The 25708-nt window shown below is 45.4% G+C and overlaps 1 protein-coding gene across 1 annotated transcript in view; it reads left to right on the plus strand.

The window, feature by feature from the left end:
- The window catches only part of SPTBN2 (spectrin beta, non-erythrocytic 2), a 1201559-nt gene that overhangs the window by 680996 nt on the left and 494855 nt on the right, over window positions 1-25708 (plus strand). Inside the window, exons 17-18 of the mRNA XM_030217767.1 lie at window positions 2940-3030; window positions 24666-24812. Of these exons, the coding sequence (XP_030073627.1) occupies window positions 2940-3030; window positions 24666-24812 (238 nt within the window). The remainder of the gene's footprint in view (window positions 1-2939; window positions 3031-24665; window positions 24813-25708) is intronic.

Genomic DNA, 25708 nt, shown 5'->3' on the forward strand with positions numbered 1-25708 from the left:
AAACAAAACGTCTTCAGCAATTTCCTAAAAGAAAGATAAGAGAATTCTGTCTGAAAATTGAAAGGTAACAAATTCCAGTACTTTACTGCCTGAAAATAGAAAGAACTTGTAAAATATTTTTGAAATCAAATAGTACTCATTGATGGAAAATGTAGAAGCAAAGAATTTTTTGTACGAGAGCTTTTTGTAGAAAGAAGAGATAGAAGAGGTTTATACATATAGCTTGGACCGATTCCATGAAGAGCTCTAAAGACCGTGGTGCAGATTTTTAAAAAGCAACGTGCTTATATAGGAACCCAGTGGAGCTCAATCAAATATGGAGTTGCCCTTTCAAAATGATAAGCATTAAACATTAATTTAGCTGTTGTATTTTGGAGAACCTGTAAACTTGTAAAAGATCTCTCTGTATATCCAACATATAAGAGGTTGCAGTAATCCAAAGTAGATAACACAGAAGAGGAACTGTGAGGACTTCCATATCAGGACAGAACTTCACTGGTAAGTTATTTGCTGGGAAATTGCTTTTAAACTTTTGGGGTAAGGTAAGTTACTCTTTTAAGGAATAGGGTTTTATTTGTTTGTTTAGCATTTAAAGTCTCTAGCAATTAAAGGACTATTCTAGAGTTTACCATAGCATCGTCGTAGAGCAGAGCTGATAATCACATAAAACCCCAGTTTAGAGTTTTAACTTTAGTTTCCAGCACAGCTTAGTTTCCATGGTGCAGAAACCTTACCCCCATTGTTTTAAAATGTTGAACTTTCTGACAGAGCCTACAGCATTAACAGATAACTTCTAGAAGGCACAGCAGGACCTAGTTCAGTTTTCATTCCCACCCACCCTCCCGAACTGCAGCCCACGCCTAGCTCATCTCTTCATTTATAGTCTTAATTTATAGTCAGTTATTCTAATTAGGATATCAAGAGGAAAGTCTTCATTACAGGGTTTTAATTACATTTCATTACTTTCTGAGAAGCAAACACTAAATAAATCACACAATGCATGTTGTGGCTCGTGTTCAAAAGCACAGTAACAAGAATTAGAGAAAACAAACTGAGACTCTAAAAATCAAAGTAAACAGGATAATGAAGAGCCCAGTACTAATACAAAGGTATATGGTACTATTTTGAAAAAATGAGGAAAAGACCTCGAAACACCCAAATGCTTACTGTGATTTTGGTGTCTTTTACTGGGGTTCTGGCATTCATCATTGGTCTAAAAACCCTCGTAACATTTTATTTATTTCAATAATTACTTTGTTTGTTTACTTTATTGTTTTAGTCCTTTGTTAAAATAATTTTTTCATCATTTTTACTTTTTTGATTTTAGCACAAAAGACATACTCTTTTGACAATGCAGTGGTAGCTTTGTACTTGTCTTTCAAAATAATCTTAAAGATAGATGTGAAACAAGAACAGTCGAGCACTTAACTGACACCCGACGGTGGCCAGACTCGTTTCACTCCAACGGCTTCTTCAGCGGTTGTGCATCAACATTTGAAATAACAAAGGATGGTATCATTCATTAAATGATCACCTAAAAAAACCATATATCATTTGTTAATGATTTAAAGGGAAGCAGAGAAACTGACGTCTTTTATACATTTAGCAATTAAATCATGTCAAACAACTTATTCTTAACACGCTGTCTTCGATATTGCAAAAAAAGTTTGACTCATATTTCATTCTGAATGCTTGCTATACGAGATGAAAGAAAGTCCCACTAGACCACCAGGTGGGGGGGGGGGGGGGGGGGTTGACCCACATCCCACTGGGCCACCAGGGACATCTGAGGGGATGCTGGGGGGGATTAGGGGGGCTGGAGACCCACTGGATCTCTAGCCCTTTCCTTGAACTTAAGTCAGGGGGGACCGGAGGTCCACCAGACCTCCAGCCCACACTTTGCTTGGCTCTGGATGGGGGTAGTTGGGGTCATGGACCTCCAGCCCCTGTGTTTGACAGGTCTGGGCTTTTGACAGCCCAGACCTGTCAAACAAGTGCTGGTGGATTTAGGCACAATCCTCCTGCGCTTCTACTCTATGATCAGAGAGAATTGCATGCTTAAATTTGCATGCAATTATCTCTGATCATAGGGGTGGTAAAGTCCCATGTTGTTCCATCGCTATTTTTAGAGCGCTGTTGGAACAGCGCAGGGCTTTTGGTCATCTGCCCGTGAATGAAAACCATTAACAGAAATCTAGAAGGGTTAAAACCAAAGCATGGATGACTGTAAGGAAAGAGTGAGAATCCAATAAAGGGCTCAACTTTTTAATCCTACATAATGGGAAAATAAAAAGTATAAATAACTTTAGTTACCTAACTAGCCAGAATAAAAAAGTGAATCAAAAGTAAAATTCAAGTCTTTAGCCGCAGTGATGATAAAATGACACCAGAATCCAAAGGGAATGAAAATGGGGAAAGTACAGTTTTAGTACCAATGGCAAGTATCTGAGCCTCATTTTCTAATATTAGTGCAAATTAATACATGTTAAATAATGCAAATTCCATTATTCTTAGTGGGGCCTATTTACTAAATATGGGGATAATTTTTGTTGTATTGCAATTTTCATCAGTGTTACAATCAACATTAAAGAAAAGAAAGAATAAGATTCAGTAGCAATAATTGATAATTTTATAAACTTTTTCTCATGCATAAAAGGCCTCTTACAAAATAACCTTATATGTACTGTGACAAGGTATTTTTATGTGACCCACACATAGGCGTGTTGGGGTGTAGTTTAGGTGGAGGGCACGTAGAGCTGCCAAGTACATGTGTACTTTATAAAATGCACACATAAGTGCCTGCTTCACCCATGTACATTTTGTGTGATAGACTGGGCACGTGAAGATGTGCTTGATTGGCACATGTCTGGCATTTTTCTCTTCACTTATTTTTAATGAAATTTTACCTGCTAATCTAATCTGTTCCACTTTTATTCTAGGCATAGAATGAACCAGGCAGCAGCCAGTGAGCTCCTGGCCAGACTGAAGGATAACTGGGAATTGCAGCACTTCTTGCGGGACTGCCAGGAGGTAATCCCTTGACTTATTTATTTATTGCATTTGTATCCCACATTTTCCCACCTCTTTGCAGGCTCAATGTGGCTTACAATACGTCATGGATAGTGGGAATGAGAAGAGAGTAAATATTTGGTGTTACAGAAGGATTTGGGGTTGCATAATAATGGAATACATGATAGTAATATAACAGAAGGCATTATTAACATTTCTGGATATATGTGGGAGTTTCACATGTTTTGGTCTTTGTGGTATATCTTGTCGAAGAGATGGGTCTTTAGTAGTTTACGGAAGTTGGTCAGTTCATAGTTTGCTTTTAGGTTACGTGGCAATGCGTTCCAGAATTGCGTGCTCATATAGGAAAAGGTTGATGCAAGCATTAATTTGTATTTTAGACCTTTACAGTTGGGGAAATGAAGATTAAGGAATGTGCGAGATTTTTTTAGCATTCCTGGATGGTAGGTCTATCAGGTCTGACATGTAGGCTGGGGCATCGCCATGGATGATTTTATGTACTAGGGTACATATTTTGAACGTAATGCGTTCTTTGAGTGGGAGCCAGTGTAGCTTCTCTCGTAGGGGTTTTGCACTTTCGTATTTTGATTTTCCAAATATGAGTCTAGCTGCCGTGTTCTGGGGTGTTTGGAGTTTTTTGAGTATTTGCTCTTTGCAGCCAGTGTAGAGTGAGTTGCAGTAATCTAGATGACTTCATACTGTGTGATGGGATTGATGCACTGAGATCTCAGCTTTCATATAATTCTTCCTGCACAGTTTCTTGGTTAAGGCAGGGAAGAAATTGCCCCAGGCAGGGCCGGTCTTAGGCAGAGGCGACCGAGGCGGCCGCATAGGGCCCCGCGCTTAAGGGGGCCCCGCGCGGCACGCCTCAAGTCTCTGCCTCTCCAAGTCGACCCGGCTGCTGCTCGCATGATCCATCAACAATCCGATCCCGCTCGCTCCGGACCGCAAATCGCTCCGAGTCCGACGCTCACTCCCGCCACCCCCCCCTCCCCGCTGAGCCTGCCGATGACAGCTCCCGCCTCCCAGTCCCACTCCCAGAGGCCAGGACGACGATGACAGCAATGGCCCGCCCCGACCCGAAAGACAGACAGTGCAGCAGGCCAGCCACAGGCACGATGGCTGTCGGCTTCACTCAGCCCAGCTTTTCCCTTCCGCCTTCCCGCCCACCTTCTAATGATGAGTACTTCCTGTTTCCGTGAGGGCGGGCGGGAGTCTGAGCGGGAAGGGAAAAGGAGCTGCCTGGAGAGTGTGGTCGGAGGTGAGCAGGAGGAGGACGGAGGCAGCCATTGGGAAGGAGCTGAAGCGTCGTGGTCATCGGAGCAGGTGAGCACTAGCAGCAGCAGGCAGGGGGGGCAGGCAGCCATCAAAATAAAGATAAAGAGTGGTCGTGTGCGACTGCTACTGCCGCCCGCCTGCCTCAGCCTGGCCTGGGAGCAAGTTTTAATTGTTGTGCCAGCCGGTGGCAGTAAATAATTGATTATTTTTATTTTTATTTTTTTATTAATATTATTGTCAGTGTTCATTTTCTTGGACTGAGCTATCACAGGTTTTTATTTCCGAATATCATTGCCCTTAATTAATAGACCTTGTACCCTGTCCAATTTTTTATTTTGTTTATTCACTTTCCGCACGTGGAGTCAGAAGTTGAGACAGTTTATTCTGATGGATAGCGTTAAATAAGCAGAGTATTTTTTCTTTTGGATTTTTAAACCTTTTTATTACAGTGAGTGCCATATAAATTATAGTCTTTTAAGAGTATTTCCCTCTTTACGTGTAGCGTTTTAATATATTTTTACTATCAGAATTTTTTTCTAATTATTTGTTCAATAAGATAACTTTTTTATTATTTATTATTATTTTTTTATTTTTACTTTTCATATTTCACTGTGCATTTAAATCACGATAGTCCTCTGTGTTCCATTACATACATATATAGACTTCAGTCTCCCCATTAGAATCGAATGTTATTTCAGCAGATAGCTTGTGATGATAGTTCAAATGGTGGTTCAGTATTTGGTCCTGGTGAGATTAGGTTTTTGTAATATTCTTTATTTAGGAATGCTTCGTCTAGAATTCATGCTTTACAGGTTATCCAAAATGCGTCTGCTCGTATGATTTGTGGAATTGTAAGATAATATCTGAACATGTTTCACCAGTGTTGAAACAATTACGCCTGTTTAGGAAAAATATATATATACCTGCACCTGAACAGGGCTAGCCCAACCACTAAGTGAACTAGGCAGTTGCCTAGGGTGGCACAAATTCAGGTAGGGTAACCATGACACTTAAAAAGCACATCGTGCAGTGCAATGTTGCAGCAAAGGAGAAGCCAGCTCCAAGAGAACTAGTCTGTCTCAGGCAGCAAGGCCGCAGGCGGGCTACAGTCATGATTCTCGCCTGAGCTGTGTTCTCCCTTCATCCTGATTTCCTGTATTCTCCTTTGTTATGAGAATTGGAACTACTAATTGTAGTGGACTTGAACTGAATAATTTCTGGGGAGGGGAGGTTTCATGATATCATTGTGTTGATTATTTCAATTAGTTTTTTTGTACAAGTTTAGCTTCATTTGTCTTTATTTGAAATTTTCTAAAAATGGAATAATCGTATCAATGGGGCAGAGCTAGGGTGGGGGTGGAGCTAGGGTGGGTGGGGCTTTGGTGGGGCGGGGCTAGGATGGGGCCCCACCAAATTGGTCTGCATAGGGCCCCGCACTTGCTAAGACCGGCCCTGGCCCCAGAGGTTCTGTAGTAGCACTAGCTAGGGATGCCAACAAATTGGCAATCATCAGAAATAGGCTGATCCAGCCTTGGTTTTATGCTCTCCCAACATTACAGATGTTAAGCCCCTGTTTACCTTCAGGTTTTTTGCAAATAAAACTTGGTAAATGTTTTACTGCAATGTTCCAGCCAGAGACTGCAGCTTTTACCCTCAAAGAGATTTGAAAGGCTATAGGTAGACTGGAAAAATCACTTTCAAGGGAGATTTTGAATCAGTACCATTGTAAGAGGTGATTGAGAAATGCCATAACCTAGAGGTTGAAGTTAAAAATCATAGGACTTGGCTTTTTTAGGTAGAGACTAAGGGGTCATTTTACCAAGGTGCACTAACAGATTCAGCATGCGCTAAATGATAAGATGCCCATAGGAATATAATGGACATTTAACCATTAGCACACCTTAGTAAAAGGACCCCTAAGTTAAATAACTGTTAAAATAGAGTGGAACAGTCTGGCACTTCATAGGAAAGTAGAATATGGAAAATATAATTAGGAGGAAAACTTAACATCTATTAACTTTCCTCAATATGCCCTAAAATATCAATTTTTCATCAACCCATGACTGAAATATTGTGGATTCTGTAGGTAGTATAAATAAGTCTTATAGGAAAACAACTCCTAACAGAATTATTTATGCCAAGGTCCTAGATTACAGAACTCTGCCCAAGCAAATATTCTGGACTCGTGCTAGGGGAAGTAGGACCTTACTTTGGTACCTAACCAAAATTAGCTGAGCTAGAGAGAATGAAACCAAAGCCACAGAGAGTATATATTGTTTATTATAAAATAAAGAGAATATATATAAATAGAACAGCAGCAAGGCTTAGCAAAATACAATATATAACTTGCCCATAACAAAGAAAATATGTTACTACCAAAATAAAGACTATGCAAAATGATTCTTACTGGAATACTAGGTGATTACACAAACCTGATTTTGTAATCGTGAAAACTTATACTACTTCTTATTCAAAATACAACTGTTACCAGCTTATTCCCTGACCACAAGTCGTGACCTAACCAATCTTATCACAGACAAACACCAATCACTAATCCCCAACTATAGGCAGTAAATCTGTTATCTCACCATGCTGTCTCTGAGCAGTCTCCCGATGAGGTCGGCACAGATTTCTCCTTAGACTCCAGCTGTATCCACAGTGAGTCTCAGTCTCGGATTCAGATAAGGTCTGTCTTCTGAAAGCAGGTGTCACAGTCATTCAGCGTCGCGTCTCAGAGCGGATGTAGCTGAATCCAAAAGTATTTTCACCAGATATGTAGTTCACAAGGTTAGAACAACAAAGTCTCTTGCTCACTCCGAGCCTTCTAACCTTGCTGAGTTTTTCAGGTCTTTTTCCGTCCTCTTGCCAGTTCCAACTATATGATAGTCTCCGAACAACTAACTTTCTTTAGTTCCCGCTTTCTTAGTACCTCTCCGTCAGATGATCCTCTGGGACCAATCATAATCCTGTCCAGCTAACTCCATGAGCATGAAGAGTCCTTTGTTCGTGACCCTGAAGTTGATACTTTCGGGTCTGCATATCTGTCTCCAACCAGGCTTACTGGAGCCATGGGTCTCACTCCCCTTTCAGCTTCTCAGGGTGATAACAGGGTGGTTGTAACACAGAATGTCCCTGGATGTGGTATGCCTGTCAGTGATTTTCCAGAAGCTGACAAGCTGGATCTTGCTGACACAGATGTGCTCAGATCAGAGGTTGTAGAATCCACCTTGTTGTAACCTCATTATCTATTTTTGGAATATGTGTGACCATCTCTGGAAAAAAGTGACTAAAATCACCAGAAACAAAAAAAATGGGGTTTTGATGAATTTTGTTAGAGTAAATAATTAGTAATACAACAGTCCAAACCCCATCCTTTTATGTGGAAAAAAAAAGTTACAGAAATTCAAACATGCAACTTTTTCAGACTGCTGATTTATTTATTGTGAACACTTATATCCCACAAAATCCCACTGAGGCAGGCTCCATGTGGCTTACAACATTCAAGGAAAAGAATAACATAGTAATTCTAGAACAACAGAGAATAAGGCAGTAGAGGGGGGAAGGGAGGGAAACAATAGGATAAAGGGATGAGGGATTGCAGGAGGTCAAGCAGCAGAGGAGTATGATCGATCACATAGGTAGGTCTTTAGGGACTTCTTGAACAGGCTGTGATTGGATAGCTCTCTTAACGATAATGGTAATGTGTTCCAATAACGGGGACTCATAAAGATAAAAGAGGAGGCAAAGAGTAGCTTGTATCTTAAGTTTCTGCAGTTTGGAAAGTGAAGATTGATAGGTGTGGGACGACTTCTCGGAATTTCAGGGAGGAAGGTCAATCAGGCTATACATACAGTATAAGCTGGAGCGTCCCCGTAAACTATCTTGTGCGTAAGAGCACAGAGTTTAAATTCAATACGTTCTTTAATCGGGAGCCAGTGGAGCTTTTCATGAAGGGGGTTTGCTGCTTCAAACCGAGATTTGCCAAATAGAAGCCTTGGCGCCGTGTTTAAGGGAATGTTCTTTGCAGCCGGTGTAAATTCCATTGCAGTAGTCGAAATGGCTCAGGACGAGGGAGTGGATTAGAGTCCTGAAGAGGCCGAATGGCAGGAACTGCTTGATACGCTTAAGAGACCTCATGGAAAGGAACATACGCTTCGCAATTGACAATACTTGGAGGTCGACAGTCAAGTGGGAATCCAGAGTGACCCCGAGAAGCTTCAGACTTGTTGAGATAGGGATGGAGAAGTCCAGCGCAGCAATTGTGCTCGGGATAGACTGTTTGAGCGGGGAGGAGAGAATGAGGCAATGTTTTTTTTTCCTTATTTAGCTTAAACTTAAAATGTGCTAGCCCAGTTGACCATAATGGCGAGACTGTTCTGAATGTCCGCTGTGATTTTGGCTAAGGAAGTTTGGAAAAGAATGTAAATAGTCAGATCATCAGCATAGATGTAGGAATTCAGGCCATGGTTGAAAAGGGCTGTTGCCAGTGGGGTCATCATGATTTATTTATTTATTTATTTATAGTACATTTTTACCCCACATTTTCCCACACATGCAGGTACAATGTGGCTTACATAGGATTGAGAAAAATAACAATACAATATAATAAGAGATATGTTAAGAGACATTAAGCAAGTAAAGGGGCATATCAGAATCAGGGAAAGCAAGTGGAATTATTAATCGGTAAGACTATAGGAGGGGTAGGTTAATCCAAATAGGTGAGTCTTCAGCAGCTTCTTGAATAGTTGGTGATCCATTTGCATTTTCAAGTATTTCGGCAAAACATTCCAGTTCTTAGCACAGGAGTAATGGAAAGATGAAGAGAAGATCGTTTTGTATTTGATGCCTTTACAATTTGGGTAGTGCAGGTTGAGATACGAACGCGAGGTGGCTACTGCGTTTCTGGGTGGGAGGTCGATAAGGCGAAGCATATACTCCGGAGCTTGTCCGTAAATGATTTTATGAGTTAATGAGCAGATTTTAAAAGAGATATGTTCCTTCACAGGCAACCAGTGGAGAATGAAACGCAGTGGGTGAGCGTGTTCACATAGTAACATAGTAACATAGTAGATGACGGCAGAAAAAGACCTGCACGGTCCATCCAGTCCAATCTGCCCAACAAGATAACTCATATTTGCTGCTTTTTGTGTATACCCTACTTTGATTTGTACCTATGCTCTTCAGGGCACAGACCGTATAAGTCTGCCCCGCACTATCCCCGCCTCCCAACCACCAGCCCCACCTCCCAACCACCGGCTCTGGCACAGGCACAGACCGTATAAGTCTGCCCAGCACTATCCTCACCTCCCCAGCCCTGCCTCCCAACCCCGGCTCTGGCACAGACGTACAAGTCTGTCCAGCACTATCCCCGCCTCCCAACCATCAGTCCCGCTTCCCACCACCGGCTCTGGCACAGACCGTATAAGTCTGCCCAGCCCTATCCCCGCCTCCCAACCACCAGCCCCGCCTCCCGATCTTGACTAAGCTCCTGAGGATCCATTCCTTCGGCACAGGATTCCTTTATGCTTATCCCACGCATGTTTGAATTCCGTTACCGTTTTCATTTCCACCACCTCCCGCGGGAGGGCATTCCAAGCATCCACTACTCTCTCCGTGAAAAAATACTTCCTGACATTTTTCTTGAGTCTGCCCCCCTTCAATCTCATTTCATGTCCTCTCGTTCTACCACGTTCCCATCTCCGGAAAAGATTCGTTTGCGGATTAATACCTTTCAAATATTTGAACGTCTGTATCATATCACCCCTGTTTCTCCTTTCCTCCAGAGTATACATGTTTAGTTCAGCAAGTCTCTCCTCATACGTCTTGTAACGCAAATCCCATACCATTCTCGTAGCTTTTCTTTGCACCGCTTCAATTCTTTTTACATCCTTAACAAGATACGGCCTCCAAAACTGAACACAATACTCCAGGTGGGGCCTCAACAACGACTAATACAGGGGCATCAACACCCCTTTTCTTCTGCTGGTCACACCTCTCTTTATATAGCCTAACAACCTTCTAGCTACTGCCACCGCCTTGTCACACTGTTTCGTCGCCTTCAAATCCTCAGATACTATCACCCCAAGATCCCTCTCTCCGCCCGTACCTATCAGACTCTCCCCGCCTAACACATACGTCTCCCGTGGATTTCTACTTCCTAAGTGCATCACTTTGCATTTCTTCGCATTGAATTTTAATTGCCAAACCTTAGACCATTCTTCTAGCTTCCGTATGTCCTTTTTCATGTTTTCCACTCCCTCCGGGGTGTCCACTCTGTTACAGATCTTAGTATCATCCGCAAATAGGCAAACTTTACCTTCTAACCCTTCGGCAATGTCACTCACAAATATATTGAACAGAATCGGCCCCAGCACCGATCCTTGAGGCACTCCACTACTTACCTTTCGCTCCTCTGAGCGAATTCCATTCACCACCACCCTCTGGCGTCTGTCCGTCAACCAGTTCCTAATCCAGTTCACCACTTCGGGTTCTATCTTCAGCCCCTACAGTTTATTTAAGAGCCTCCTGTGGGGAACTGTGTCAAAAGCTTTGCTGAAATCTAAGTAGATTACGTCCATAGCTCGTCCCTGATTCAATTCTCCTGTCACCCAATCAAAGAACTCAATGAGGTTCGTTTGGCACGATTTCCCTTTGGTAAATCCATGCTGTCTTGGATCTTGCAACTTATTGGCTTCCAGGAAATTCACTATCCTTTCCTTCAGCATCGCTTCCATTACTTTTCCAATAACTGAAGTGAGGCTTACCGGCCTGTAGTTTGCAGCTTCTTCCCTATCACCACTTTTGTGAAGTGGGACCACATCCGCCGATCTCCAATCCCTCGGAACCTCTCCCGTCTCCAAGGATTTATTAAACAAATCTTTAAGAGGACCCGCCAGAACCTCTCTGAGCTCCCTCAATATCCTAGGGTGGATCCTATCCGGCCCCATGGCTTTGTCCACCTTTAGCTTTTCAAGTTGTTCATACACACTCTCTTCCGTGAATGGTGCTCTATCCACTTCAATCTCATTTGTGCTTTTTGCAGTCCATCGCGGTCCTTCTCCAGGATTTTCTTCTGTGAAAACAGAACAGAAGTATCTATTTAGCAAATTTGCTTTTTCTTCATCATTATCCACATAGCGGTTCGCAGTATCCTTTAGTCTCACAATTCCCTTTTTAGTCATTTTCCTTTCACTAATATACCTGAAGAAAATTTTGCCACCCCTCCTCACATTTCTAGCCATTTGTTCTTCCGTTTGCGCTTTCGCCAGTCGTATCTCTCTCTTGGCTTCTTTCAGTTTCATCCGGTATTCCTCCTCGTGTCCCTTTTCATGAGTTTTTTTGTATTTCTGGAACGCCAACTCTTTAGCCTTTATTTTCTCAGCCACTTGCTTGGAGAACCATATCGGTTTCCTTTTTCTCTTGCTTTTATTTACTTTCCTTACATAAAGGTTCGTGGCCCTATTTATAGCTTCTTTCAGTCTGGACCACTGTCCTTCCACTTCTTGTATTTCCTCCCATCCCATCAGCTCCTTCCTCAGGTATTCCCCCATTTTACTAAAGTCAGCATGTTTGAAATCCAGGACTTTGAGTTTTGAGTGGCCACCCTCCTCTTCAGCCGAGATTTTCCCAGGATTAATCTCGCTGCTGTGTTTTGATCGGTCTGGAACTTTTTCAAAAGATATTCATGGCAACCTGCGTAGATCCCGCTGCAATAATCTAGGTGAGATAGCACTAACCAATGAACAAGAGTACGAAACAGTTCTCTTGTGAGGCAGTATCTAATCTGCTGAAGCCTCCACCTTGCATTGAACATTCTTTTAGTGGAGGAGTGGCCTAGTGGTTAGGGTGGTGGACTTTGGTCCTGGGGAACTGAGTTCGATTCCCGGCACAGGCAGCTCCTTGTGACTCTGGGCAAGTCACTTAACCCTCCATTGCCTGCCGCATTGAGTCTGCCATGAGTGGGAAAGTGCGGGGTACAAATGTAACAATAAATAAATAAATAAATAAATAAAATACATGGTAATCCAGATGAAAATGCTTGTCCAAATTCACCCCAAGGAGCTTTAGACTATTACAAATGGGGAGAAAGTAGTCTTTTACTATGAGGGTTTCTGTTGGAAGTGTATAGTAAGGGAAGTGGAGAATAAGGCACTGAGTTTTATCCTTATTTAACTTGAACCGAAACACCTTCGCCCAAAGTTCCATTGTAGAAAAACTTGCAGCAATTAGATCCAAGATTTCAGCTACAGTGCTACAAAAAGATGATGATGATGTTAAAGAGGGTAGGCGAAAGGGGGGAGCCTTGAGGAACTCCACATTGCGACTTCCAGGATGGAGATATAGAGGCATATTTTCAAAGCACTTTGGGAGGCTAAGTTCCATAGGTTTCTATGGAACTTTGGGAGGCTAAGTGCTTTGAAAATGAGCCCCATAGTGGACTTTGACCCAATAGGATCGGCAAGATAGAAATTCCCGAAACCAATCCAAGACAGTGCCTCCAACACCAAATTCACTTAGCAGCGTAAGGAGGAGATTGTGGTCAACCATGTCGAACGCACTTGACAAATCAAATTGGAGAAGCAAGATGTTTTTCCCAAAAGACAGTTCCTTCTGAAAGTTGGACAGAAGAGTAACCAGCACTGTCTCGGTACTGTGGTGAGACTGGAAACCAGATTGGGAGGCATGAAGAATTGAAAATTTGTCTAAATAATCAGCGAGCTGGGAATTAACCATGCTCTCCATAATCTTGACAAGCAATGGGATGGTAGCAACAGGGCGGTAGTTAGAAATAATATAGGCTCATACTTCGGGTCCTTTGGGATTGGTGTTAGGAGAATGTGACTGTGAGCCGCGGGGAAGCGCCCACGCTGAAGCATGTAGTTTAGGTAGGATGTAAAGTCAGCAACAAAACACTCTGGTGCCATTTGCAGCAGGTAGTTAGGGCAGATATCCAGCTTGCAGTGTGTCCGTGAAAACTTGTGAAGAGCCAAGGAGACCTGCGCAGTGGTGACCTGATCAAAGGAGGACCAATAACAGTCAGCTGGGCAAGGGGCTAGTGGGGCCGTAAGGCCATTAAGGAAGGCATCAACACTAGTGGAATTCAGGGGAAGCGAGTTCCGAAGTAGAAGGATTTTGTCCCTGAAATAGTTGGCCAACTGGGACGCTGAAGGCATATCATCACTTGGTGAGGTAACTGGGGTGGTGTCTAGAAGTCAGCTGATGGTATAGCTTCCGAGCATCCAACATAATTGCTTGAATTCTTTTATTGAAGAAAGCTCTCTTGGCTTGTTTGATTGCATATTTGTAAGTGCGACGAGAATGCTTCCAAGCTGATATGGCGCGGGCGCTTTTGGACTTAAACCAAGCTCTCTCCAGCCTTCTAGTTTGTTGTTTCAACTCTTTAAGTTCATGAGTAAACCAAGGTTTAGATCTGCGGTGGAAGGAGGATTTAGGTTGCAAAGGGGCAAGACCATCTAAGATGCCTTGACACCTGCTCTCCCAACAAGTGAGGTAATCAAAGGAGTCTGCATTTGCTTGCCAGTCGCACCTATAAATTTGTTCCCAAAATTATCTCAGATCAATTTCCCCTCTTGCATAGTAGGTAGTGGGCTTCTCAGGGAGTGGATGGCTGGTCTTCTGCCAGAGGATGGTAAACCTTAATTGGTAGTGATCTGTCCAAGGGACGGCAGACCATGCAGAATTTGCCATACAGAGGACAGAGTGATTGAGGAACTTGAAAGCAAAGAGATCAAGGGTGTGACCTTTAAAGTGCGTCGGGTGCAGATCAGGATAATGAAGATCCAGGAGGTTGAGGAAACTCAGGCATTGACTAGCGTGGGAGAGTGTCGATTTTCTAAGTGTAGGTTCAAGTCGCCAAGAATAAGGAGGTTGTAATAATTAGTGCAGGAAGCAGAGATAAAGTCCATGAACTCGGCCTGACTGGCAATCCAGTTGTTTGGTGGTCTATAGAACAGAATACAGCATAGACAATCTTGAAGGGATCTGCTGTGGACCTTGATGGAAGCGATTTCCAGATGGGGCGTTATGGATTCATCTAGGGAGTCAACTCGGAGGCTCGAGTGATAAATGACGGCCAGGCCCCCACCTCTTTTCCACGGCCTAGTCCAGTGTACGATTTTGAAGCTAGGGGGGCAGAGATCAAGGAGAATAGGGTCCTTAGAGTCACGTATCCACGTTTCAGTGATGAAGAGAAGATCGAGATTATCCTGGGTGAGCCAGTCCGAGATTGTTTCCGGCTTCTTAACCACTGACCTGGCATTGATGTAGCCCACTTTGACGGATAGATACAGATCTGGATGACTGTCCGAGCAGGAGAGATACTTAAGGTAAATTTTCCTGGGGGAGCAACTGCGGTGCGTGACAAGCCGATGAAAAGCGGTGGAGTGGTGGCCAGAAAGAGTAGCCGTAGAGTGATGATTTGAAAGTCTAGAAGCTGTCCGAGCAGAGACCAGCACAGGAATGTTACTGCAGTCAGATATGAGTGAAGTGAGGCAGGCGTGGATGAGGGTGACGAAATAGAGGATGAAGAGAAAATATCAGCCATTATCAACATTTTGGATCTGCTACTTTAGACACCATTCCCCAAAGACAGTCACATATTATTTGTCTTCATTTAGTGGAGTATCAACTGGGTCAGAAATTTCTAAATCCTCTGGGTTACATTGTTATAGCTTGGATATATCTACTTCATTAGAAAAATCAGAAGAAGAATTAGTGACTTTGGCAACTCTATTTTGCAATAGAATCAAACACTAAATTTACATTTAGAATGTTCTTTAGGCATTCCTAGGAGCTCTTTCTAACTGCAAGATAAGGGCTTTTCCTAATCTTGGGAGACAGTTGGGCAGACTGGATGGACCGTACAGCTCTTTATCTGCTGCCATCTACTATGTATATTACTATGTAGGTACATACATATGTTACATTAAAAACTCAGTTACTTGATTAGAGGTTCGTTTTTTCTGAAGTCCCCTTAAGTGTTTGGATTGACCCATTTTGATTATCTTCGTTCTTACACCTCAAGGTTTTTGTGAGAGAGCCTTTGGTTTCTCCAATCATAACTGTAGGCATTGAGAGTACATAAGTACATAAGTAATGCCACACTGGGAAAAGAGCAAGGGTCCATCAAGCCCAGCATCCTGTCCACGACAGCGGCCAATCCAGGCCAAGGGCACCTGGCACCTGGCGAGCTTCCCAAACATACAAACATGTTATTCCTGGAATTGTGGATTTTTCCCAAGTCCATTTAGTAGTGGTTTATGGACTTGTCCTTTAGGAAACCGTCTAACCCACTTTTAAACTCTGCTAAGCTAACTGCCTTCACCACGTTCTCCGGCAACGAATTCCAGAGTTTAATTATGCATTGGGTGAAGAAACGTTTTCTCAGATTTGTTTTAAATTTACTACACTGCATGCCCCCTAGTCCTAGTATTTTTGGAAAGCGTGAACAGACGCTTCACATCCACCTGTTCCACTCCACTCATTATTTTATATACCTCTATCATGTCTCCCCTCAGCCGTCTCTTCTCCAAGCTGAAAAGCCCTAGCCTCCTTAGTCTTTCTTCATAGGGAAGTCGTCCCATCCCCGCTATCATTTTAGTCGCCCTTCGCTGCACCTTTTCCAATTCTACTACATCTTTCTTGAGATGCGGCGACCAGATTTGAACACAATACTCAAGGTGCGGTCGCACCATGGAGCGATACAACGGCATTATAACATCCTCACACCTGTTTTCAATACCTTTCCTAATAATACCCAACATTCTATTCGCTTTCCTAGTCGCAGCAGCACACTGAGCAGAAGGTTTCAGTGTATTATCGACGACGACACCCAGATCCCTTTCTTGGTCCATAACTCCTAACGTGGAACCTTGCATGACGTAGCTATAATTCGGGTTCTTTTTTCCCACATGCATCACCTTGCACTTGCTCACATTAAACGTCATCTGCCATTTAGCCACCCAGTCTCCCAGTCTCGTAAGGTCCTTCTGTAATTTTTCACAATCCTGTCGCGAGTTAACGACTTTGAATAACTTTGTGTCATCAGCAAATTTTATTACCTCGTTAGTTACTCCCATCTCTAAATCATTTATAAATATATTAAAAAGCTGCAGTCCTAGCACAGACCCCTGAGGAACCCCACTAACTACCCTTCTCCATTGTGAATACTGCCCATTTAACCTCATTTAATTCTATAAAATACTTGCCAATAGTTAGTAGCCAATTATACACCTAATCATTATTTTATTTTATGTTATTTAAAAAGATTTGTAAGCTGCACTATCATGCCATTCCGGGTGGTTTACAATAAAAACATGCACAATAAAAATGTAAAACACCACAATACAAACAAATTGGTTATAAAATATAAAACAACTAAATGAAACATGGGAGTTACTGTTTTCATTGTCCTTCCTGTTGGGAGCTAGAGGTATCAAGAGTACAGGCCTCAGCCCTGACGGGGGGGGGGGGGGGGGGGGGTTGTTAAGGGAAAAAATTTGATGGCTGGTTTGATTTACTGGGGGTAAGCCAGTCTGGAATGTTTTTTTTATTTGGTTTCCTATGGTTGTTGTATTTACTCCATGTTTTGTGTTACCTTTCAAGAAGTCATCAATAAAAATTGTTAAAATCTAAATCATAGAGGTAAGGGACTTATCTTACCTCTATAATAAACAAGCTGTATGAGGCACAGCAGTTTGCAATTATGTGGTTAGAATTGATATTCTCAAGGCAAACGTTTAGTATATAATATTTACTAAAATCTAAATCAACAATAAATCAGCATTTCAATCAGCATTTCCTGGTGATGTAGGAAGCTTCAATAATCGCTCAATAGGAGATGAAAGCATGCATAAATACGTGTGCCTTTAATCGCTTTATAAATAGTAACACCGAGACAAGTTTACATGATTCAATTTGCAGATCATTCCATAGCATAACACCTTCAAAATAAAATATAGAGGAATGATATTCATTGAGTCTAATATGGTGGAAGGATAGCACATTGAGTAATAATTTGTTTGCAGAATGTAAGGTAATTTCGGGGCAATAAATCCTTAATGAACTAATAATAGCTACAGGTGCATCATCATTCAGTGAATTATGAATCAAGGATAAAATTTTAAATTTTACTTTCTATCGAATAATATTAAAATAATATGTACAAATGCAAAAATTATATCTAAGCATTATTCTGTAAATATGCACCCATCTCACATAGTGTGTATTTTACAGATAGACATACACATAGGTAGAGTCTGAGCAGAGTCTGGGATTCACACTTACAAGCATAACTTACAGAATACTGTAATTTATGTGCATAGCACCATAACTTTGGTGCAAAAACTTACGCCCACTATTTGTAGAATTTACATTAGTATTTTATATTGACAAATAGGTGCCCTCCAGTCCACTTAACCTAGGCTACCTGTTAGAATTACCTCCTGAGAAGGAAATTTTTATATCACTGAACAGGTATGGTGTGGGTATCTCCCTAATATTCTCTTCAGTAATGACTGAAGCAAAGAATTCATATACATTTATATGTTTTTATTCTCCTTGATTGTACCTTGTATTCTCCGAGGACAAGCAGGCTGCTTGTTCTCACGACTGGGTTGACGTCCACGGCAGCCCCCACCAACCGGAACAAAACTTTGCGGGCGGTCCCGCACGCAGGGTACGCCCACCGCGCATGCGTGGCCGTCTTCCCGCCTGTGCGCGACCGTTCCCGCTCAGTCTTTTCTTTTCCGCGCTGGAGAGAGCTGCGTTCGTCTCTCTCTCTGTCAGCCCCGGAAACCGGATCGCGCGTTTGCCGCGAGCTCTTCTTCGTTCTATTTTCTTCATTTTTCTGTTTTATTTTGTTTAAAAAAAAAAAAAAAGAGAACTTTGTTTTCCCTCGTCGTTTTAGAGGGGACGTCTCGTTGCGGCCTTGTGGCCGCGCGGTCGATTTATTTTTCTAGGCGTGAATTTTACCGCCACCATCGACGACTTTGACTTCGCCGACGCGATTTTTCCGTCGATGTCCTCGAAGGTCCCGAGTGGATTTAAAAAGTGTGGTCGGTGCGGCCGGCATATCTCGCAGACCAACACTCACGCTTGGTGCCTCCAGTGCCTCGGGCCGAAGCACGATACCAAGACGTGCACCTTGTGTCTCGGTCTCCGGAAACGGACACAGGTAGCGAGGCAAGTTCTACGGGACCGTCTTTTTGGAACTTGCGCCGGCCCCTCGACGTCGACTTCGACAGCATCGGTGTCGACGGCCGGATCTTCGGTACCGGTACCGATGTCCACGAAATCGGCACCGACCCCAGGAGCACAGGTCCCGTCGGCCCGCCGGTCTTCCGGAGACGGCAGGGGTGAGAGGCCACGTGGGCAATCGGCCCCGGTCACTCCCTCTACCCAGGGCCCTCGGGACCGAACCCTGTCGGACCCGATCCCTCGAGGCCGAGGGGGATCTACTTCCTCCTCTTCTATTCCACCAAGCGCCGATGACGGGCACCGAAAAAAGGCAAAGAAGCACCGTCATCGGTCGCCCATGGCGCATCCGGCTCCCGGCGCCAGGGGTGACTCGACGCTGAGGAAGCGGCAGCGCCGAGAGGAGAGGTCCCCCTCTGTGGTAGAGGTATCGTCACGCCAGGGTGCCAGTACTTCGGTGCCGTCTCCTGGACCCGACCAGCTTCTGGCACCGACTCCTCTACCGGGCCCCTCGCCTTTCCCGACAGCGGGCCTGGACGAGTGCCTCCGAGCCATCCTTCTGGGGATCCTGGAAGGGCTGATGCGCCAGACTGTGCCGGCGCCGGTGGTGCTTGCGCCCTCGGCGCCGATGATGGAGGTGCCGGCGTGCTCTAGCCCGTGCCGAGGCCTTCGACGCCGCTTGCGGCGCCGGTCTCGACCGCCACGCAGGTGGAGTCGACGTCGATGGAGGGAGCTTCATCCCCGCCGGCGCGGGAGTCCACCGCTCGACGACGCCACCGAGGCCTCGGTGCCTCGAATTCGAGCCGGGCCCGGTTGAGGACTGAGCTACAGGAGCTCATGTCCGACACCGAGGAAGAGGCCTCGTGGGGGGGAGGAGGAAGACCCCAGATATTTCTCCTCAGAGGAGTCTGTGGTCCTTCCCTCCGACCCCACTCCTTCACCAGAGAGAACGCTCTCGCCACCTGAGAGCCTCTCCTTTGCCTCCTTCGTCAGGGATATGTCTATTTGCATTCCCTTCCCCGTGGTCTCTGTGGATGAGCCGAGGGCTGAGATGCTCGAGGTCCTCGACTATCCATCACCACCTAGAGAGTCCTCCACGGTGCCGTTGCACAATGTCCTCAAAGAGACACTGCTTCGGAACTGGTTGAGACCATTATCTAATCCCACCATCCCCAAAAAAGCGGAGTCCCAATACAGGATCCACTCGGACCCAGAGTTAATGCGGCCTCAATTGCCTCATGACTCGGCGGTCGTGCACTCTGCTCTCAAGAGGGCACGGAGTTCGAGGGATACCGCTTCGGCGCCCCCGGGGCGGGAGTCTCGCACTCTGGACTCGTTTGGGAGGAAGGCCTACCAATCTTCCATGCTCGTGACCCGCATCCAGTCTTACCAGCTCTACACGAGCATACATATGTGGAATAATGTGAAGCAACTGGCGGACCTGGTCGACAAGCTCCCCCCGGAGCAGTCCAGGCCTTTTCAGGAGGTGGTCAGGCAGCTGAAGGCGTGCAGAAAGTTCCTGTCCAGGAGTATATATGACACCTGTGACGTGGCATCTTGTGCTGCGGCCCAAGGTATAGTGATGCGCAGGCTCTCATGGCTGCGTGCCTCTGACCTGGACAACCGCACCCAGCAGAGACTGGCCGATGTCCCTTGCCGGGGGTTAATATTTTTGGTGAGAAGGTCGAGCAGTTGGTGGACCAACTGCATCAGCGGGAAACCGCCCTCGACAAGCTCTCCCACCGGGCGCCTTCAGCATCCACCTCAGCAGGTGGACGTTTTTCCCGGGCCAGGCAGGCTGCGCCCTACGCCTATAACAAGCGTAGGTACACCCAGCCGGCCCGAAGGCCTCATCAGGCACAGGGACAGTCCCAGCGCGCTCGTTCCCATCAACAGCGTGCGCCTAAGCAGCCCCCTGCGCCTCCACAGCAAAGGCCGGGGACGGGCTTTTGGCTGGATCCATGGGAGCATAGCCGCCATCAAAGTGTCCGTACCGGACGATCTGCCAGTCGGGGGGAGGTTAAAACTTTTTCACCAAAGGTGGCCTCTTATAACCTCCGACCAGTGGGTTCTCCAAATAGTGCGGTGCGGATACGCCCTGAATTTGGCCTCTCCTCCACCAAATTGTCCTCCGGGAGCCCAATCCTTCAGCTCCCATCACAAGCAGGTACTTGCAGAGGAACTCTCCGCCCTTCTCAGCGCCAATGCGGTCGAGCCCGTACCACTCGGGCAGGAAGGGCAGGGATTCTATTCCAGGTACTTCCTTGTGGAAAAGAAAACAGGGGGGATGCGCCCCATCCTAGACCTGAGAGGCCTGAACAAATACCTGGACAAAGAGAAGTTCAGGATGCTTTCCTTGGGCACCCTTCTGCCAATGATTCAGAAAAATGATTGGCTATGTTCCCTGGATTTAAAGGACGCATACACTCACATCCCGATACTGCCAGCTCACAGACAGTATCTCAGATTCCGCCTGGGCACACGGCAACTTTCAGTATTGTGTGCTGCCCTTTGGGCTCACCTCTGCCCCATGGGTGTTCACGAAGTGCCTTGTGGTGGTCGCGGCGTATCTACGCAAGCTGGGAGTGCACGTGTTCCCATATCTCGACGATTGGTTGGTCAAGAACACCTCGGAGGCAGGAGCTCTCCGGTCCATGCAGTGCACTATTCACCTCCTGGAGCTGCTGGGGTTTGTGATAAATTACCCAAAGTCCCATCTCCAGCCAGCCAAATCTCTGGAATTCATAGGAGCTCTGCTGAATACTCAGACAGCTCAGGCCTTCCTTCCCGAAGCGAGGGCCAACAATCTCCTGTCCCTGGCTTCCCAGACCAGAGCGTCTCAGCAGGTCACAGCTCGGCAGATGTTGAGACTCCTAGGTCATATGGCCTCCACAGTTCATGTGACTCCCATGGCTCGTCTTCACATGAGATCTGCTCAATGGACCCTAGCTTCCCAGTGGTGCCAAGCCATCGGGTATCTAGAAGATGTCATCCGCCTCTCCACCCGTTGCCGCACTTCACTGCACTGGTGGACCATTCGGACCAACTTGACCTTGGGACGCCCATTCCAAATTCCACAGCCCATGAAAATGCTAACGACGGATGCGTCTCTCCTGGGGTGGGGAGCTCATGTCGATGGGCTTCACACCCAAGGACTGTGGTCCCTCCAGGAAAAGGATCTTCAGATCAACCTTCTGGAGCTCCGAGCGGTCTGGAACGCACTGAAGGCTTTCAGAGATCGGCTGTCCTGTCAAATTATCCAAATTCGGACAGACAATCAGGTTGCAATGTATTACATCAACAAGCAGGGGGGCACCGGATCTCGCCCCCTGTGTCAGGAAGCCGTCGGGATGTGGCGTTGGGCTTGCCAGTTCGGTATGCTTCTCCAAGCCACATACCTGGCAGGTGTAAACAACAGTCTGGCCGACAGACTGAGCAGAGTCATGCAACCGCACGAGTGGTCGCTCCATTCCAGAGTGGTACGCAAGATCTTCCAAGAGTGGGGCACCCCCTCGGTGGACCTTTTCGCCTCTCAGGCCAACCACAAGCTGCCTCTGTTCTGTTCCAGACTACAGGCACACGGCAGGCTAGCGTCGGATGCCTTTCTCCTCCATTGGGGGACCGGCCTCCTGTATGCTTATCCTCCCATACCTTTGGTGGGGAAGACCTTACTGAAGCTCAAGCAAGACCACGGCACCATGATTCTGATAGCGCCTTTTTGGCCCCGCCAGATCTGGTTCCCTCTTCTTCTGGAGTTGTCCTCCGAAGAACCATGGAGATTGGAGTGTTTTCCGACTCTCATTTCGCAGAACGACGGAGCGCTTCTGCACCCCAACCTTCAGTCTCTGGCTCTCACGGCCTGGATATTGAGGGTGTAGACTTCGCTTCGTTGGGTCTGTCTGAGGGTGTCTCCCGTGTCTTGCTTGCCTCTAGGAAGGATTCCACTAAAAATAGTTACTTTTTCAAGTGGAGGAGGTTTGTCGTTTGGTGTGAGAGCAAGGCCCTAGAACCTCGTTCTTGTCCTGCACAGAACCTGCTTGAATACCTTCTGCACTTATCAGAGTCTGGCCTCAAGACCAACTCAGTAAGGAATCACCTTAGTGCGATTAGTGCTTACCATTATCGTGTGGAGGGTAAAGCCGTCTCTGGAGAGCCTTTAGTCGTTCGATTCATGAGAGGCTTGCTTCTGTCAAGGCCCCCTGTCAAGCCTCCTGCAGTGTCATGGGATCTCAACGTCGTCCTCACCCAGCTGATGAAACCTCCTTTTGAGCCACTGAATTCATGCCATCTGAAGTACTTGACCTGGAAGGTCATTTTCTTGATGGCAGTTACTTCAGCTCGTAGGGTCAGTGAGCTTCAAGCCCTGGTAGCTCATGCTCCGTATACTAAATTTCATCATAACAGAGTAGTGCTCCGTACTCACCCTAAGTTCCTGCCAAAGGTGGTGTCGGAGTTCCATCTTAACCAGTCAATTGTCTTGCCAACATTCTTTCCCAGACCGCATACCCGCCCTGCTGAACGTCAGTTGCACACATTGGACTGCAAAAGAGCATTGGCCTTCTACTTGGAGCGGACACAGCCCCACAGACAGTCCGCCCAATTATTTGTTTCTTTTGACCCCAGTAGGAAAGGGGTCGCTGTCGGGAAACGCACCATCTCCAATTGGCTAGCAGATTGCATTTCCTTCACTTATGCCCAGGCTGGGCTGGCTCTTGAGGGTCATGTCAAGGCTCATAGTGTCAGAGCCATGGCAGCGTCGGTGGCTCACTTGAAGTCAGCCACTATTGAAGAGATTTGCAAGGCTGCGACGTGGTCATCTGTCCACACATTCACATCACATTACTGCCTCCAGCAGGATACCCGACGCGACAGTCGGTTCGGGCAGTCGGTGCTGCAGAATCTGTTTGGGGTTTAAATCCAACTCCACCCTCCAGGACCCGAATTTATTCTGGTCAGGCTGCACTCTCAGTTAGTTGTTCTTCGTAGGTCAATTTCTGTTATACCCTCGCCGTTGCGAGGTTCCATTGACCTCGGTTCTTGTTTTGAGTGAGCTTGAGAGCTAGGGATACCCCAGTCGTGAGAACAAGCAGCCTGCTTGTCCTCGGAGAAAGCGAATGATACATACCTGTAGCAGGTGTTCTCCGAGGACAGCAGGCTGATTGTTCTCACCTACCCTCCCTCCTCCCCTTTGGAGTTGCGTTTTTACTCATTTTTGCTTGTCATTCAACTGAGCGGGAACGGTCGCACACGGGCGGGAAGATGGCCGCGCATGCGCAGTGGGCGTACCCTGCGTGCGGGACCGCCCGCAAAGTTTTGTTCCGGTTGGGGGGGGCTGCCGTGGACGTCAACCCAGTCGTGAGAACAATCAGCCTGCTCTCCTTGGAGAACACCTGCTACAGGTATGTATCATTCGCTACTCCTGGTCATCAAATGATCTAATAGACTTCTTTTTTTTTATGTACTTGAACAAGGTTTTATTATTTGTTTTTGCCTCTATATTCTTATTTTCTCTAATCCCAATCTTTCTCCAGCCTTGTTGCAACCTTCTCTCAGCACCAATTCTTTTCTTATCATTCCTCCACCATCTTCATACTTTTCTTCCATTGCCTGTACCTTTTGATCTCCCCTATGGTCTCCTCTGCCCCTTTTTACTTTCCTTTGGTCACATGATTCAGGGATTGTTATGACTGATTGATGACATTCTTTCTCCTCTGTCTCCTCCCATTGCTCCCTGCCCTGCTTTCCTCAGCTCTATTGTGGGGCATCAACAAAGCAGCTCATTCTATCTTCTCGCATGGAGTTTCACTTTGAAATTGAATTTACAACTTCCTATGGTGGGACTGCAATATCCATGGGGAGTATGAAAATTGCACTTTGTATGATAGCAGTGCCCACGATTTCACAGGGATGGTGATTTACAGGGGTACAGACACAGTTAAGGAATTGAAAATTGTTGATAATACCAGTAGTGTTTGGAGGCTTATTAGGCATAAGTTTTCTTCCTTTTCTCCGAATGATATATTTCGGTGTTCTGTGAGTGTTCTCAGGGAATAGGGACCATGTTCTTCAGCTATCTTCCCTGCCTTTCTCTACCAGTCTTCCTACAGTCACTGTATTTCTCTTTTCTTCCTCCTCCACCACAGCTGAGCCTCTGGATCAATGAGAAAATGCTGACAGCCCAAGACATGTCCTATGATGAGGCCCGCAACCTCCATAGCAAGTGGCAGAAGCACCAAGCCTTCATGGCAGAGCTAGCTTCCAACAAGGATTGGCTGAACAAGATTGACAAGGTAGGCAGGGCATGGGAGAGGGGAATTAGTTACTCTCATCTGTTCTGTTACCATAAAACTAATGAGTGGTGTGCTGAGTTCTCAAAGCTGGTGATAGCAGCCACAGCTGAATGCACATTGGTATGCTGCATAAGGCATTTAATACATTGGAGGAATAAGGTTCAGATCAGGCACACCAATCCTTCTAAATGATACCGCAGGGTTAATTTGTCCATTTACATTATGAGGCAGTTTGTGGATGATGTGCTGGTGATTATTCAGACATTAGTGAAGAGAGTATAATAGTATTTAAGAGAGGTAACAGATCAATGTAGAAAACAGTTTACTGCTAATATAAGAGTGTGTGCAAATTTGCCATTTTTATAGCCAAGATCTTGGATAAGGTGGCACATATGCAGTTGGTGACTTTCTTGCAAGATGGTAAGGCTCTTTTTAGATTCCAGTCCAGATGCCATGCTAGTTACAGCATAGAATCCATAATAGTATCAATTATGGATTTGTCTTTACATTGCTGGGGTAAATGGAAAACAATGTTCCTCATACTTTAGGATCTGGCATGTTTTGTTCTGATGGATTTTAAGATTTTTTTTGTGCAGATGTAAGTAATTGGGAATTAGAGCACACCTGAGGCTGGCTTCAGTCTTTCCTGAAGGGGAGAGTGCAGTAAGTAGTAATGAATGGAAAGTTTTCCTCAGAAGACTTCTATGTGGGGTTCCACAAGGATCAGCATTGTTCCCCTAGTTTTCAATATATATAAATAGTTTTCAATAAGTTTAGGTCTCTGTTCAGGTCATTAATCACAAAGTATGGGATATCTTGGTAGATGTATATAGAGTTGTTAGTCCCAGTAAAATAGCAAGGATCTGATAAAAAGGGAGGGGGGAAGGAAATGGGAC

This window comes from Microcaecilia unicolor, chromosome 11 (assembly GCF_901765095.1).
Source record: "Microcaecilia unicolor chromosome 11, aMicUni1.1, whole genome shotgun sequence".
Classification (NCBI taxonomy): Eukaryota; Metazoa; Chordata; class Amphibia; order Gymnophiona; family Siphonopidae; genus Microcaecilia; species Microcaecilia unicolor.